General features: G+C 38.5%; 1 protein-coding gene across 4 annotated transcripts in view; it reads left to right on the forward strand.

Moving 5' to 3' along the window:
• Positions 1 to 14,483, forward strand: part of MAMDC2 (MAM domain containing 2) — a 57,986-nt gene that overhangs the window by 30,051 nt on the left and 13,452 nt on the right. For all 4 annotated transcript variants that reach the window (XM_042013026.1, XM_042013027.1, XM_042013025.1 and 1 more), the window contains exons 4-9: positions 351 to 435; positions 1,392 to 1,529; positions 3,970 to 4,226; positions 6,871 to 6,964; positions 9,551 to 9,697; positions 10,585 to 10,850. In XM_042013026.1, the coding sequence (XP_041868960.1) occupies positions 351 to 435; positions 1,392 to 1,529; positions 3,970 to 4,226; positions 6,871 to 6,964; positions 9,551 to 9,697; positions 10,585 to 10,850 (987 nt within the window). The remainder of the gene's footprint in view (positions 1 to 350; positions 436 to 1,391; positions 1,530 to 3,969; positions 4,227 to 6,870; positions 6,965 to 9,550; positions 9,698 to 10,584; positions 10,851 to 14,483) is intronic.

The following is a 14,483-nucleotide window of genomic DNA, read 5'->3' on the forward strand; positions in this document are numbered from 1 at the left end:
GGAGTCAAATGCTGACAAAAGAGTATTTCTACCCAGAAACCATCATGTTGTGTCACTCACAATAACATCTTGCATAACCACAGCTGAGCAATATGGAATTCCATACTCTTAAATGAAGTGTGGGAATTTTTTGCCTTTTCTTATTGTCCTTCAGTGTGTCTTCTGTGCTTGAGGAAGAGCACTGACTCCATCTTTAATGCATTCTGCCAAGCTCTTTCAGCAAAAGCACATCTGACTCTAAGGATGATGGTTTCCCAAGATATATTTAATTTGTTCCCCTGTTTATCCTGTTTAAATATTCAAGGTACTAATGAAACTCTAAAATTGACAGTTTGGTTTATATTGTGCAGCTTGTACTGGAAGGTGAAATGGGACAAGATAAATCCACCAGTATAGCAGTTTTTGAAATCAAAATAACTTCTGGATATTGTATTGGTACGTACTCTCTGCTCAATCCTCATACTCTCTGCACAGAAAAAAATACCTTGTTGGCAGTTTTAAAAGTGGATCGAAGGTCTGGGTTTAAAAAAAAGACAATGGCTTTTTCCTGATTGAAAAGTACACTGCCATATTCAATACAGATAATTTTTAAGCTAAGATTGCACAAACTAGTAAGTGGGGTTTTTTCACCTATCTCTGTGATATATATAGACATATTACATACAATAATTAATTCCAAATCTATTTATTGTTCAAGCAGGAACAAGTGTTACATTTTAAAGAAACTTTGCACTTCTTCAAATACGAGACATAACAGCTGCAACATTATTTCTGCTCTCTGCCTGCTTATGGCTTCCTTACAGTGGCATCCAGAGACTGCAGACTCAAAACTCTGCTGATATGTATTTACACTTAGTGCTGTTTCTTCATGACATTTGCTAAAAACTGCTAATGAAGTTCAAAAATTCCAGTGTCTAGGAGGCTTGAGGATCTTCACATTTCTGGAGAGCTCTGGTGGAGTCCAGCCAAGTTGTCACAATTCTTTGGCTCTGTGAAGGAAACAAAGCAGTTGCATTACTGTTATGAAATACTAATCCTGCTTTGCTTCTGGCCATCCCTGATTTACAAGTGAAAGTTCTGCTTTGACTATTTACTACTAGGAGGTGATATATTTAAGTTGGCTTTATTTGGTTCTAAATTACAGCAGTCCTATGCTGGCAAATGATGAAAAGACAGATTGGCCCAAAGAAGATGGAAACGAAAATTTTATCAAAAATTGTGGATAGGTTTGCTTCTATTTATTATAAGCTCTTAAATGCTGCGTCCAGTTTTATAAATACAGGCATTATCTGCTCTGCCATATGTGAAGCAAGGCCAGTGCTTAGTAATTTGCTCTTCCTATTTCTGTAATGAAAATGTGTGCACTCAGCTGGTGGTGTCTGCAATTGCAGAATGTGACTTTGAAGAAAATCATCTTTGTGGCTATGTGAACCACTGGAATCCTAACGTCAACTGGTTTGTTGGTGGAGGGAACATTCGGAATTCTCAGTCTATCCTGCCCAAAGACCACACACTTAACAGTGCACTGGGTAAGCAACAAATGTAGAGCAGAAATATAGTGGAAAAATCTGAATCTGTGATTCATGTATGACTCTCATACTGCGAGTTATTATTATGCGAGTTCTTTCCATTGTTGGGTTGGGGTGGGGATGGTAAGAGTGATTTATGGGGAAAAAAAGAGATTAGAATGAGGTTATGGGATTTTGCAGAAGTTCACACAAAATTGCCTGTAAGCTTTGTAATAAGGCTGCTACACGCTTTGCTAGGATTCAAAAGTACTCAGAGGTAAGGGTAAAATTTTGGATGGGAGAGGTGGAAAATTCAACTTTCTGCATATTCTAAAAGTATGGGCCACAATGAGTTTCAGATTCTTGTACTGCTGCTCTGTACATCTGGCAGGGGTTTTCTTTCCAGTGGCTGTTGAGAAAATTGAGTAGGAAAACCAAGGTATTAAAACACGCTTGGAGAATCTTGGGTTAAACTGTACAGTTTAGAAGTTTTGTTTCTTTCAGTCAAATGTGGTGCTGTTAATACAGCCCCTCAGCGGCATAATGCTGGAAAGAATTACTGGAATTTCAGCACTTGCCTTGTATGAAATGCTTGTCCTGGACACCTTGCTGAGGGAAGAGTTTTTTACACAGCCATGAAGAAGGGTTGGGGGATAACTTCACCTTTGCACAAGGTTCCACAGCAGGTGATGGTCAATACACCTGGCTGCTGGTGCCCACTGTGTGTCTTGGACAGAATGATGCTTGTGGCAGTGCAAGGAATCACATTATGAAAAGCAGGGTTGATCCTCTTTCCTTAACTCATGCCGCTGTGCCTTTTTATTTATTTCACAATTTTGTGAGTTGAGTACAGAGTGTCACTCCACCCCCGCGTCACCCCCTGGCACTGAAATGCTGGTAAAATTTTGGTGAAAGTTTAACTCGCCACAACTTCAACAGCCGACAGCAGATCAACCTATTAAATAAGTACTGTGACAGGAAATGCTCCCAGCTGGGAGGGATGTGTTTTCTTGTAGCCACAGCATTTCTATTTCACACCAAGCCCTCACTGCTGACCATTTACTGAGAGTACCTCAAGAAGCCTAAAGCCACGGAAGAGCCTTCTTTTTGCAAGAATTGGGCTGTGGAGTTGCATCATCCAGGGAGATTGTAGCTAAGCTATGAGATGTGCTAAAACTGCAGAACAGAAGTGAAGCTGAGAACCTCGCAGGCAAGTATCGCTGAAGTCACCAGTCTGGTGCTGAAGTGCACAACCTGGAGGAGACCCCCAGCCAAGCAAGTTCTTTCCCCTCCTTCCACCGGAGTGAAGCAAGAAGTGACATCTAAAGGTCTGAGTCCTCTGTGTGCTAATTAACATAGTGATGCCCACACAAACCTAATGGCACAGTTTGCAGTGTTCATGCTGAAGTACCCCACCAGTCTGACGCTTCAGTCTCCTCCAGGCTTTCTACCTGAGAAGAACCATTTTTTTGTTCATCATACACTGCTTGATGCTGTCTTTCGGGGAGTGCAGAAGAAGAAAAACTACAGATGCACAGCATGTTTGTGAACATGGATGAGTCCTGTTTAAATTCAGATAACACTCCCAAAATTAAAGTATTAGAAAATTTGAAAATCCTGCAGGTCATATTGGCTCATATTCATGATAGGAAGGTACTCTCCTCATGTGTAATGCATTTTTCTGCTCATTAACATCTCCCAAAAATCTTCTTCAAGGATTTTACATAAAAACTCAAGTCTATGCAGTAAAAATAAGTCATTTATAAACCAAATCCTAGATAGACTGAGCAGAAATGTACTGATTAAAAGCTATTTGTTAATAATTTGATATATTATATGAGCTGCTGTATAAAACATGAGGAAACACATGGCTTTGTTAATTTACTTGGGTTGCTTCAGTATAAGTTGCACTTGAGAAAGACTAAATACTATACAGAGCTGTTGGGAGGGAGGCAATTTACACAGTTGTTACACATTTTTCCATTTATGAATGGCTCCCAAAATTTAGAGTTTATTACGTTTCAAATAGAAATAAATATATTATTTATGATAATAATAATAATAATTTATGATAATAATTGTTATTATTATCTATGATAATAATAAATATATCATTTATGATAATAATATTGTTTATGATAATAATAAATAATAATATATTATTTATGATAATAATAATATTTATGATAATATCATATTATTTATGATAATAATAATAAGAAAGAGCTAAGACTGACATTTTGCCAGTGGTATTTTAGCCAAACAATTTTGGGTTGCACATAGGAGGAAAGGAGAGAAAAAACCCCCAACCTTTTAGAATTACTAAAAATTTTCTGGGAAGCAACCATTGTTGGCCAGATCATAGATGTGTATGTCTAGTCCCTGTTCCTCTCCTGATACTTCTTGTAAGTGGTGTTCTTTAAAGAGTGTCCTTATACAAAGGTTTTTCTTCTGCTTCTAGGTCACTACATGTACGTGGATTCTGTTTATGTCAAACATTTTCAGGAAGTGGCCCAGCTAATCTCACCAAAGACCATGGCCCCAGTATCTGGCTGCTTATCTTTTTATTATCAACTTAAGCAGGAAAGCAGCATTGTTTTTACTGTTTACTTAAGAGACATGAGTGGCTTTTATGAAGAGATCTGGAAAACAGACAGTGCATTGAATGCAGACTGGACACTAGCAGAAGTCGACTTCAATGCGCCATATCCCATGGAGGTAAAACAATCCTTCCTGTACAGTCCAGCTGCAACTTCCAGGTTGCCTCAGACATGAGTGCCAGCTCAGGCTAAGCCAGGAACATGGCAGGGACTATCCAGTATCTGAAAGATGTCTTTAAAGATAGTGGTGATCTGTGATTTCCTTTGACCTTTGCATAAGGGTCAAGGAGGGATCACTTTCCACACTCATGCTTGATTTTGAAGCCAGCTGGTGCAGTGCTTTATCGGAGTACCTTGGGAGGTTGTAGAGTCTGACTAATGGGAGGTTTTTCAGTTGCTGAATAATACCAATGTTCTCTCAGTTCCCTATTTTTGTGACTCCATGATCCATTTTTGAAGATGCTGAGTATCATAAAATTATGCATAAGAAAAATACTGCCGAAGAAAAATTCAAACTCATATTTGAGGTCTATTCTCCACCCTACTTAGATCCTGCAGTTCATGAGAAAAAGTCCAAACTTGGCTCCTAAGAGTACAGTAGTCCTTGGATGTGAAAGACAGCTCTTGATGGTTATTAAAATGACTTTCGAGAGTATCAGAAAAAAATTGAATTTTTTACTCCCTAGAGTTTACTAAAAAATACTCAAAACGTAATAGATTGAAATAAACAGTGTATATGCATTATATACATATGTGTATACTTACATGTATATTTTACACATATATGTAATTTTTATATATATACACACATATACTCTCTCTATACATAAATACTTCTAACAGATGGATTACGAGTAAATTCTATTTGCTTCAATTCTACCTAAGTTATTTGCTAATTCGCCATAAACCTGCAGATTTCCAGAAATTATTCGGGGTAAAGCTAATTTTATTGAGATGTTGCACAGCTCTTTTATACTCTGTAAAGTCAATGATCATCCATTTAAATCATCAGACTTCAGGGAAAGGAGGGTGGCTCTCATAAGGCTTCATAATACTGAATGGTAAGTGAATTACTGATTCAGTAAATACAAATTAAAAAGTGAAAATCATTTCTAGCACTGTCGATGGAAATTAATTAATGATCACTTAGAGCTTGGCAACACGGTGGTTAATCTTGTGAAAATATCCTCTCGTTTTCTGGTGTCATTCAAAAATCCATCCAGAATGTTGGAAACTATCCATTCTGGAATAAATAAGATGTTGTACCACTGGATGAATGCACAGGGTACCCTTGCGTTCAGCCGGGTATGCAACTTCAGCTCTCTCAGTTAAAAAAAATATTTTTAAAGATTAAAAAAAGATGCAGGTAATTAAAAGTATGGAGAAGTTACATTAATGAAATAACAGTTTTCAGCCCTTACAAAAAAAGATCAAAGTAGAGTATGGTAGAGGTTCTTAGGAGTCATGGAGGAGACAGAAAAGATTAGCTGTTCCCTGTTTCTCAAAATTTATATTGCTGTTCCAAATTCTTAGCTACCATGTAAGTTTTAAAATAAAATAAACAGAAGGTCTTTTAATATATGACACAACCGTAGAACTCACTTCCACAGCATACCATAGATACCATTATTAAGATCAGTTTAAAAACTGATTAGAAAAATTAATGGGAAAGAAAGAATCCATGAGGAATATAATGTAAGGGAAGAAGAACTGAAAGCCTGTCATTGTCTTCAGTTCTTTCTGTAGGTGCTCTCTGCTGGAAAAAAAACCTAAAAGGCTAAACAGGCCTTTAATCTGCTCAAGGAATTTTTATGTAATCCAACACAGTAATTATTTTAGAGATCATTTTACAGAAGTAATTATGAAACCTTACATATAAATTCTTTGGTTGCTTCAAGAGAGTCTTCCTCTTGTTTCATCTGGCTAAAGGAGATTGCTCAGGATTCTTACACTAGCTCTGCTAGTTTGCCTCCCATCCTTAGGCAAAACATCACAGGCATTGCTTTCACTGAAAAGAATCTCACTCTGAAAGCGTTTGTCCTTATTTCCTTGCTTTGTCCCTGGGGCTGGCTCTCAAAGCTTTCCTGTACCTCAGAGCTTTGATACTTAAGAGAAGTTTTAAGACACTTCCTCAAGAGTTATAGATTGTCCTCCACTTACTTGAGGAAATTATATCCCCTGGGAATGACTAAATACAAGCATTGTTTGATCTTTGTGGTAAACAAAACACAGCAATAGCTTTTCTGGTTCTTAAATAAATTCTGTACAGGAAACCTTCCCTGACAGCTAATGCCAAGTCACGCGTTTTAGTGTCTGAGGATGTTTACAGAAAACTGTAAAATTCAATATTTTAATAACAGAGTAGTGAACACAGGGGGGCTTTAGCTCGATTCAGACAGATTCTAGATAAAATTGGGAGTTCTAGTCAGTACAGACTGATGATTGTAAATAGTGGTTTTGTATAATACAATGGCAGAAGTCTTAATACATCTTTAAAACTGGTGCTTCATAAAGCAGAAGACCCTATGTTCCCTTTGGTTTTTCCTTGACCTTGAGTGAGCAAAGATCTACTGCCAAGGTCAGGCTGTGATTTATATCCCTAATAAGTGATATAATTTAATTTGTGCCAACACTTGCAGGACTGTATGACATGTGCTGGACTCTGTCTGGGACATCCAATCAGAATTCTGTATTTCAAAGATGTGTACCAAAATTATTGCTAAGTATATGGCAGATGAATAACAGCTTATTATAATTTCTAGGTGATATTCGAAGTCGCTTTCAATAGCGCTAAGGGAGGTTATGTTGCCCTTGATGACATTTCTTTCTCTCCAGTTTACTGCAGCAATCAGACAGGTATGACGAGCTCCTACTGCTATTCATCTCCCTTGTTTTCCCCCTTTGCCTTGCCCCTCAGAACTCTGTCTGTCAGTATTTGCAATATTTGGTGCTAACTTCTCAACTGACCAGTGCCATTGGGCTCCTCTTCCTTCAGAAGACATAACAGCAGATAACACGAGTGCCATTCATTTTTTCCAAAAACCAGGCCTTAATGATTCTTTTTCCAAAAACCTTGCCTCAGGGTTCTGCAACTGGAGTGCTGGACTGAATGCTGTATTTGCATCACTACGGGTTTTGAGAAATTAGCACTTGCAGGCCTGTCACAGAAAGAGAGGGTGGATTTTCCCAGGTGTGATGGTATGAGGAAGTAAATGCCCTGGGCTTTTCATTAATGCCAGTGTAGGCGTTTTTTGTGCTACATGCCCCGAGGTATTCTTCAGAGCCAAAACATGAGCCTTACCTTCCTGTCTTCAGTCTCCCAGGAGGTATTACTCATCTCAGACAGTGTCGTGTCTGTCAGGTATTTGTTAGGCTTTCACAACAACAGACATCACCTGAATCCATGTGACCTCTGCTGTAGAGGCACTTGGGACACAAGGACTTTGTCATTTTGAATGCAGCCTCTTAAGTAGCTCTGTACTGGCTGCTGGGTTTTTACTGTGGTACTAAACACAAGTCAAAAGCAGATTAGTGGTTTCCCACTGATACCATCTATTCCTTTGGTCATAAGTTTGAATTTTTTGGCTAATTCTTTGAAGTGATCAAGGAAAAAGAGGCTGTTTCTTCCCCCTTTTTATCTCAGAGTATCTGCTAGCTGTGCCTCCACTGCTGAAGTATCACTGCTGATGGAAGTAGATTCCAGATACATTAATCATTAATAATCCACATCTCCTGGCTGGGTAAATCCATTGTTTCATTATGTCCTCAATACCTTTTTGGTGTTTACTTTATTTTGCAACAAAAATCCCAAGTTATGTTTGCAATTTTAAAGGGGTTGGAGCTGTGTGCTTATCTGTGTTTTCCATTTTAATTTTCAGACAACTTATATGTATAGAGGAAGGGGATAAATTTTACAGCATTTTCTGCCCCAATGGTTAAGTTCAGATCTAATCCGAATGGTTCAGAATCTATTCTGAATATGATAGGTTCATATAGAACTTTGCCTACTAACTTTGATTTTGAAGGTTGGTTTTGTGGTTGTTATGGGGTTTCTTATTTGAGAAATGAAATTAAATAATTTCCTTTGTACTTTGTTGAAATACAAGACCTACTGTTTGATCCTTCAGACTTATCAAATATTGTCATCTTCAATTCTTCTGAGTAGAGACATTAAAAAGCAAGAGATCTCAATTTTCCTTGTAGTTCCGCCATAGCAGTATATAGAACAGCACTAAGTTTTTTCTTTATATTTTTCTGGAAGTTTTGTTCAACAAAAGTCTCAATATTAGCCAAATGGAGGAAGAGGTACCAGAGTACTAAACTTGCTCAGCAATGATGAATCAGAATATGGGTTTAATGCCATGTGGTAGTGCTCCACCTGCCTTGTCTTTAACTAGGAAAGCAGAGGTGGGAGGCCGCAGCTGCAGGAAGAGTAAAACACACAGACGGGGCATAGATTTGGCCTATCTGAGGCTGAAAAGACCTCAGGCATCACTCCAAAGCCAACTTTTTTCTTCTTCTGAAGCTGATTGTCTGTGTACCTGTCCCTGCTGGAAAATCTCTCTTAGTCTCCATGAAGAAGGGTCACGTGTGCTGCTGTAGAGTGGTGCACACAATGTCCTGGGTCTGGGCTCCTGATGAAGCCAAAATTTGCTTGATAGCTTTGGGTTGTGCCCCTCCTTCCCCCAGCACCTTGTGTAAGAGACTGGTGAGGCCTTTAAAGAAGTGGAAATGTTTTATTTGTGGGCACTTTTTTTCAGACTAAAGCAAGTCCTGACCCATGAATTCCATAATGCAGGTTATGAGAGAGCCATCAGCAAGGGCTGGGGGGTCGTAGCTTTGCTTTTAATCAACTTTTCTATAAATGGTTCAGCTTTCCTCACTGCAGTGTTAGCACTTTGTGAGGCAAGCTGCAGAGAAAAGTAGCCATGAGGCGGTACATGAACTAAAAACTATTTTACTTACATACTTACAGCGTGCGTATGCACACACGTTACACATAAAGGATTTTTAATAAGTGCTCTTTAGAAAAATACTAGATGTTGATGTTCAGTGCACACATGGGCACACACACACACTCATTTTGTCCTAGTATCTTTTCAATGAAGGAGCAGATGAAAACAAATGGTTAGGATGTCTCTGTGAATATGTCCTGAAGGAAGAATCTGGTCTTAATATCTGTAGCTTATTTGTGTTTTAGAGGGACTATGAAGCAGATTTTCTCCTGGCTCCAGCAAAAATCTAAGAATACTTGCAATAGAAATTTGATAGTTTGATTTCATTGTGACTATGCACTATGTATGTGTAACATCTTTGCACATGCTCATCTTCTGTAAAGAAAAGCAAGATGAACCAAAGTATGCTTTGGCATCCTTCTGCTTCAAATACCTATGCTTATCACAGTGTACTCATCCTAACAGAACATCTGTGTCTTTCTTTTAGGAACTCCTTTCAATCCTGCCAATGCAGGCTGCAATTTTGAGGAAGATCTGTGTAATTTTTACCAAGATCACAAAGATGGCCCAGGATGGAGCAGAGTGAAAGTGAAGCGCAATGTGTATAGAGCAGGAGATCACACTACTGGGTTTGGTGAATCAAAACTGCTTTTTCCTAGAAGAGTCAAACGATATATAAATGTTATATAAAAGGTTATATAAAGGTTAACTCACTGTATCACTGTTCACCTGTTAATTAATATCACTGGCACAATGGTTAGTCTGCCTCACTGCAACTCTCTGTGATTAAAACCGGTGTCCACAGCTTGATCCTGTCTGGAACTCTGGCTGTGCTTCCCCATGTGTAAAGGAGGAAGGTCACCTGTTGAATAGTCAGGCAGAGCCATAAATCAGAGTATCTTCACTATACTACTCTGTAGTTGCTGGAGGGATGAATCCACAAAAACATGCAAGTAAATGTAGTCATAGCTTAATGCACTGTTTTTACTATAGAGGAAAAGTGGCCTTTTAGCCCTTCTGGGCTTAGGATAGTTGTCATTTTTAAGGGAAAACTGATCTATTGTGTAGTGAAACCGCCTGGTGAAAGGACTGTGAATAAGTTCTGAAATTCAAACATCTCTTTGTGTATTTATGGTTATTAATTATATGTGCTAAAGTCTCACCTCCTTACAGTTGGTGCAGAGAATAATAGGCCTTGTGCCCTACCCTCGTTTTTTTTGTCTTGCAGTTGTAATCTTGAAACAGCCAGTTTTCCAGTGAGGCCAGCAGGCCAGGGAATTTTTCAGGGTAAATTTGATAAGTACTTATTTCTGGTAACTTAGCCATGTGCCAGTTTAGCTAGAAGCAGACAGGATGCTTTTGGAAAAAAATTGTTATTTCCTGTCAGAGTGTGACAAATCTATTTCTTGCCAGTTGGAACCGTTTTTATAACCCAAGTCTGATGCAATAACAGAATCTGCTTTAATAGCAAATCAGCTGTGCTAATAGAATATGAAATACAATCATTATGCTGTCTTGCAGGTTATTACTTGTTGGCAAACACAAAGTTTACATCACAGCCTGGGTACATTGGACGTCTGTATGGCCCGACCCTGCCAGGAAACTTACAGTTTTGTCTGCGTTTTTATTATGCCCTATATGGGTTTTTCAAGATGAGTGGCACTCTTGCAGTTTACATCTTTGAGGAGAATCATGTAGTTCAAGAGAAAATCTGGTCTGTCTTGGACTCTCCAAAGGGAGTTTGGACTCAAGCTGAAATCTCCTTCAAAAAACCTATGCCTTGCAAGGTAAGAGCCAACTCTTCAAATTTGCTGAATTCTTACAAGAGATTTTCCTTGCCTTCTCGTCTCAGAATTCTTGGTTACACAGGAATTAAACCTAAATGAGCTATACCTACAAAGTGAATTAGTATTCCCCAGGTAGTACAGTGGTGTGTAGAATGTTTCCTCACAGCCTGGCTGCCATGGGAGCCCCGATGTAGGGGCTTTTTACCAGGAACAGGTACAAAGTTGCCCTGGTGTCCTCAACTGTAGTCACAGTATTGCTAGAGATCTCACCAGAGGAGCTCTAACAAAAGCCAGTTGTGTCTCGGTTTCTCAGCATGCTCCACATTCACTCATTTTTGTTTGCTTGTTTCCTATGTGAGTCACATCATCCTCATACTCAATTAGAGATTTTAATTAATCAAAAAAGCACTGGTAAGTTCTGGTCAAAATGCGGAGTTGATCCTACTTCCCTAAACTTAACTGCTGGGCTACAATATGAAACCAGAAATCAGTGTAAATGAGAGCAATGGGCTTGAAGAATTTGTAATGCCACGTTTGAGAGGTCATATTATCTCAGCAAGTTAATAACACATTGGTATTTGACATCACCTCCTGACTAAGTCCTTAAGCCATTGTAATTCCTCATTTCCACTCTTTTTACAAAGACTGACTTTTACACGTATTTCTGTAAGTGCTACTTCTGTAGTGATCTTGATTTCTGTAACAGACTTTCACTATCAGCAGGTCATCTAAGGAGGACCAGACAGATCACTACATGTTGACCAGAGTGTGATAATATGATGAACATATGAATGGAAGCTTGTCTTGCAACTAACTCTTCCTAAATTAAAGACAAACATCTTAAGCATTTTGTCCACTACAAATTAGTTTTTGAAATAACAGTAGTTACTGAGCATAAAAGTTCACCAAAACCCAGCTGCCTAACTGTGTTGAGGCAAATTTATATTTAAAATTTCAGTCCTACTTGTTGACTAGTGTTTTCTGTCAGATACCTGATACCTTAAAGCTTCAATGAGATTTTTATTTACTTTATGCATAAAACATAACAGAATTTATAATTCCCTTTCAACTGTTAGAGAATAAAAAAAAAATTTTATTATGCCCAGCAAGTGCATACTAGAAAGGTTTCTCATATTATCATCCCAAGATATTTGTGGAAAAGTTAAAATGGCAAACTTATAATTTACTTTTGTCATCTTCTGTTTAGGTATTTCTTATTGGAAAGGTTTAGTAGCTTATGTATCATAATCAACTGTGTGAGTAGTGATGACATCTAAGTATGACTGTTAAAACTAGTTGACAGCCTTGAAAGTGGCAGGTTTTTTAGCATCAGACATTTCCAGCATGAAATTTGTGAAGAACAATTTTTGTTTCCCTAGAAGTCAGTATATTTAAAACAGTTGTGAAGAAGCTTACTTCGCTGCTTTTGAGCCTGAAGATGTGTAGGAGGGGGAGAAACACCATGCTCTGCAGCATGGTTTATTGGCCTCTGGCAATTCTCAAAAACCTTTACTGGGTGCTTCAGGTCTTGTGAAAGTCTTCTTCCTGTGGAAACAAGTTGCAAAATGTTTCTGTTGTGGAGGCATTCCTCAAATATCACAAAATATGAGATTTATTGTGCTTTACAGAAGTCAGAATGTGTTCAGCATACCATAATTAAGGCACCCCTTAGCTAAATAACTATGTATTTGGCAGGGGGTTCAGTTTATAAAGTCTTTCTTAGACAAATAGAAGAAAATTGGTGAAGTTCTGAAACATGTTAATATGGAAAAGTACAATATATGTTTACAGATGGAAAGGTAGCATAAAAAAGACAAATATTGCCAAAGTTTAAGCATGTCTGCTTAAGGCAGAGGGTGAAAACCTAGTGTAGTTAGTTACAGGCTGTCTGCTCGTAATATTCAGAAGTAGGCTTGAATGAAGTTGCATAGTGAACTTGATTCTGGCTTTTCCTTGCAATCTCATGCGCAGCTCTTCAAACTTAATACTTTTAAAAGTCCTTTTATGCTTTATTTTGTTTCTTCTTTTCTAAGCCAACAGAAGGAAATGAAGTACTACTATGTGGCACTGTGTAAACACTCAGGTTAGTTATCCGTGAAGATGTGTCTGCCTAGCACCCAGTGAAATAGCTGGCAAGAAACTCTCATTTCAATGTGGGGCAGCAGTGGAGGTTCACCAGAGCATGTTTTGGTTGATAGAAAGGAGTGGTGGGAACCAGCAAGTCAGGGGTTACACTTCAGGCTCCAGAGGGAGACAGGACTGAGAAACATGACAGAAGCTTGGCTTCTCTTGTCCAGTCTCCTGCAACCTGTCCTTGTGTCTCTTGTATCCTCACTGAGGCATCTTTATTTTATTTAACCTGTCCCATAGGCAACAATCCACCCCTCTACCTCCCACCCCAATCCTCATCTTACTCCCAGCTCTGGACAGTCCAATTTTTTTTCCCTGTAATACTACTCATGTCCCACTCCGTTTGCCCTGCTTGTCCCATTTCTTACAAACTTCAGTTTTTCAAAAACTAATGACTTGACAGAAAGTATAGTACTGGCATAAAGACCAGACTCTGACACTTTTCTGCTCCTACTCCAAAGCCTAGGAGTGCTCAAGCTTTTCACAGATTTTTTTTTTTTTTTTTGCTTAGTAGGGGCAAAATAAACCCTTTTTTCCTAGCCTTGTTCTCAGAAATGATGGAACTGTTTTGGATTAAATCTTCCAAAAAAGGCTGTAGCAAGGAAAATCTGAGCTGAAATCATTGTGTCTTGGCAATGTTATAAGCAAGTGAAAAACGGTCTTTTAGTGAAGAGAGGTGGTCTCAAAATAAGATAGGGCTGCCACCTTTCCTCTAATACAGATGTAGTGACCAATGTGCCTATTTTATTGTTTTCTGAGATGCATGATATGTAGACTTGGATGGCAAGAAGTTGTAGGCATGCACAGTAGTTTGGCTGAGAAGCTTCTTGGTTACCAGGTGTGACTTTTGGATTGGGTCAGCACCTGTAGAAACAGTAAACAGTCTCCTGGCAGTTCCTTGGCAGCCAGTCAAGTCAGTGACACAGTCGTGTGTCCTGAAGGTCATAATGATTTTTGAGCCAGAGAATAATTGCTCTAAAGTAACTGATTACCCACATCCTTCATCTTTCTTCTACTACAAATACTACTCCCAAAGCTTTGAAAACAATATAAAGTGTAATTTTTTAAAATCCATCTAAGTTTTCATTTTGGTAGCATTTTTTTTTTGCATCGGGACAATAAAAAGATGCAGATTTTCATCTCTTGGCTTCTGTAATGGTTTTTGGAAGTTCTTTTTGAATTAGCTAACTGCAGTCTGGCATGAGTTGATGGCTTGAGCTCTGTAAGCAGGAAATGTGAAGCTGGCCAGCTGGCTTTAACATGACACTTTGAAAATAAAATGCTGTAAAGGCTAGGTAGGTATGATCCAGTTAAGCAAGTCATAAATGTCTATAAATACATACATACATACATATGTACGTGTGTGTGTGTGTGTGTGTATGTATATGTGTGTGTGTGTGCACATACTGCAAATACGTATGTTGATGATGCTAGTGAGAAGGCAGGAGATTTAAAGTCCTGATTTCTCAATTGGTACTTGCAGCACTGTCTCTTCTAGTTGAT

The sequence above is a fragment of the Corvus kubaryi genome, unplaced genomic scaffold, assembly GCF_017639235.1.
Source record: "Corvus kubaryi isolate FWS band 111438036 unplaced genomic scaffold, C.kubaryi_AGA036_p1.0 split1-37296, whole genome shotgun sequence".
In the NCBI taxonomy this organism is placed as follows: domain Eukaryota; kingdom Metazoa; phylum Chordata; class Aves; order Passeriformes; family Corvidae; genus Corvus; species Corvus kubaryi.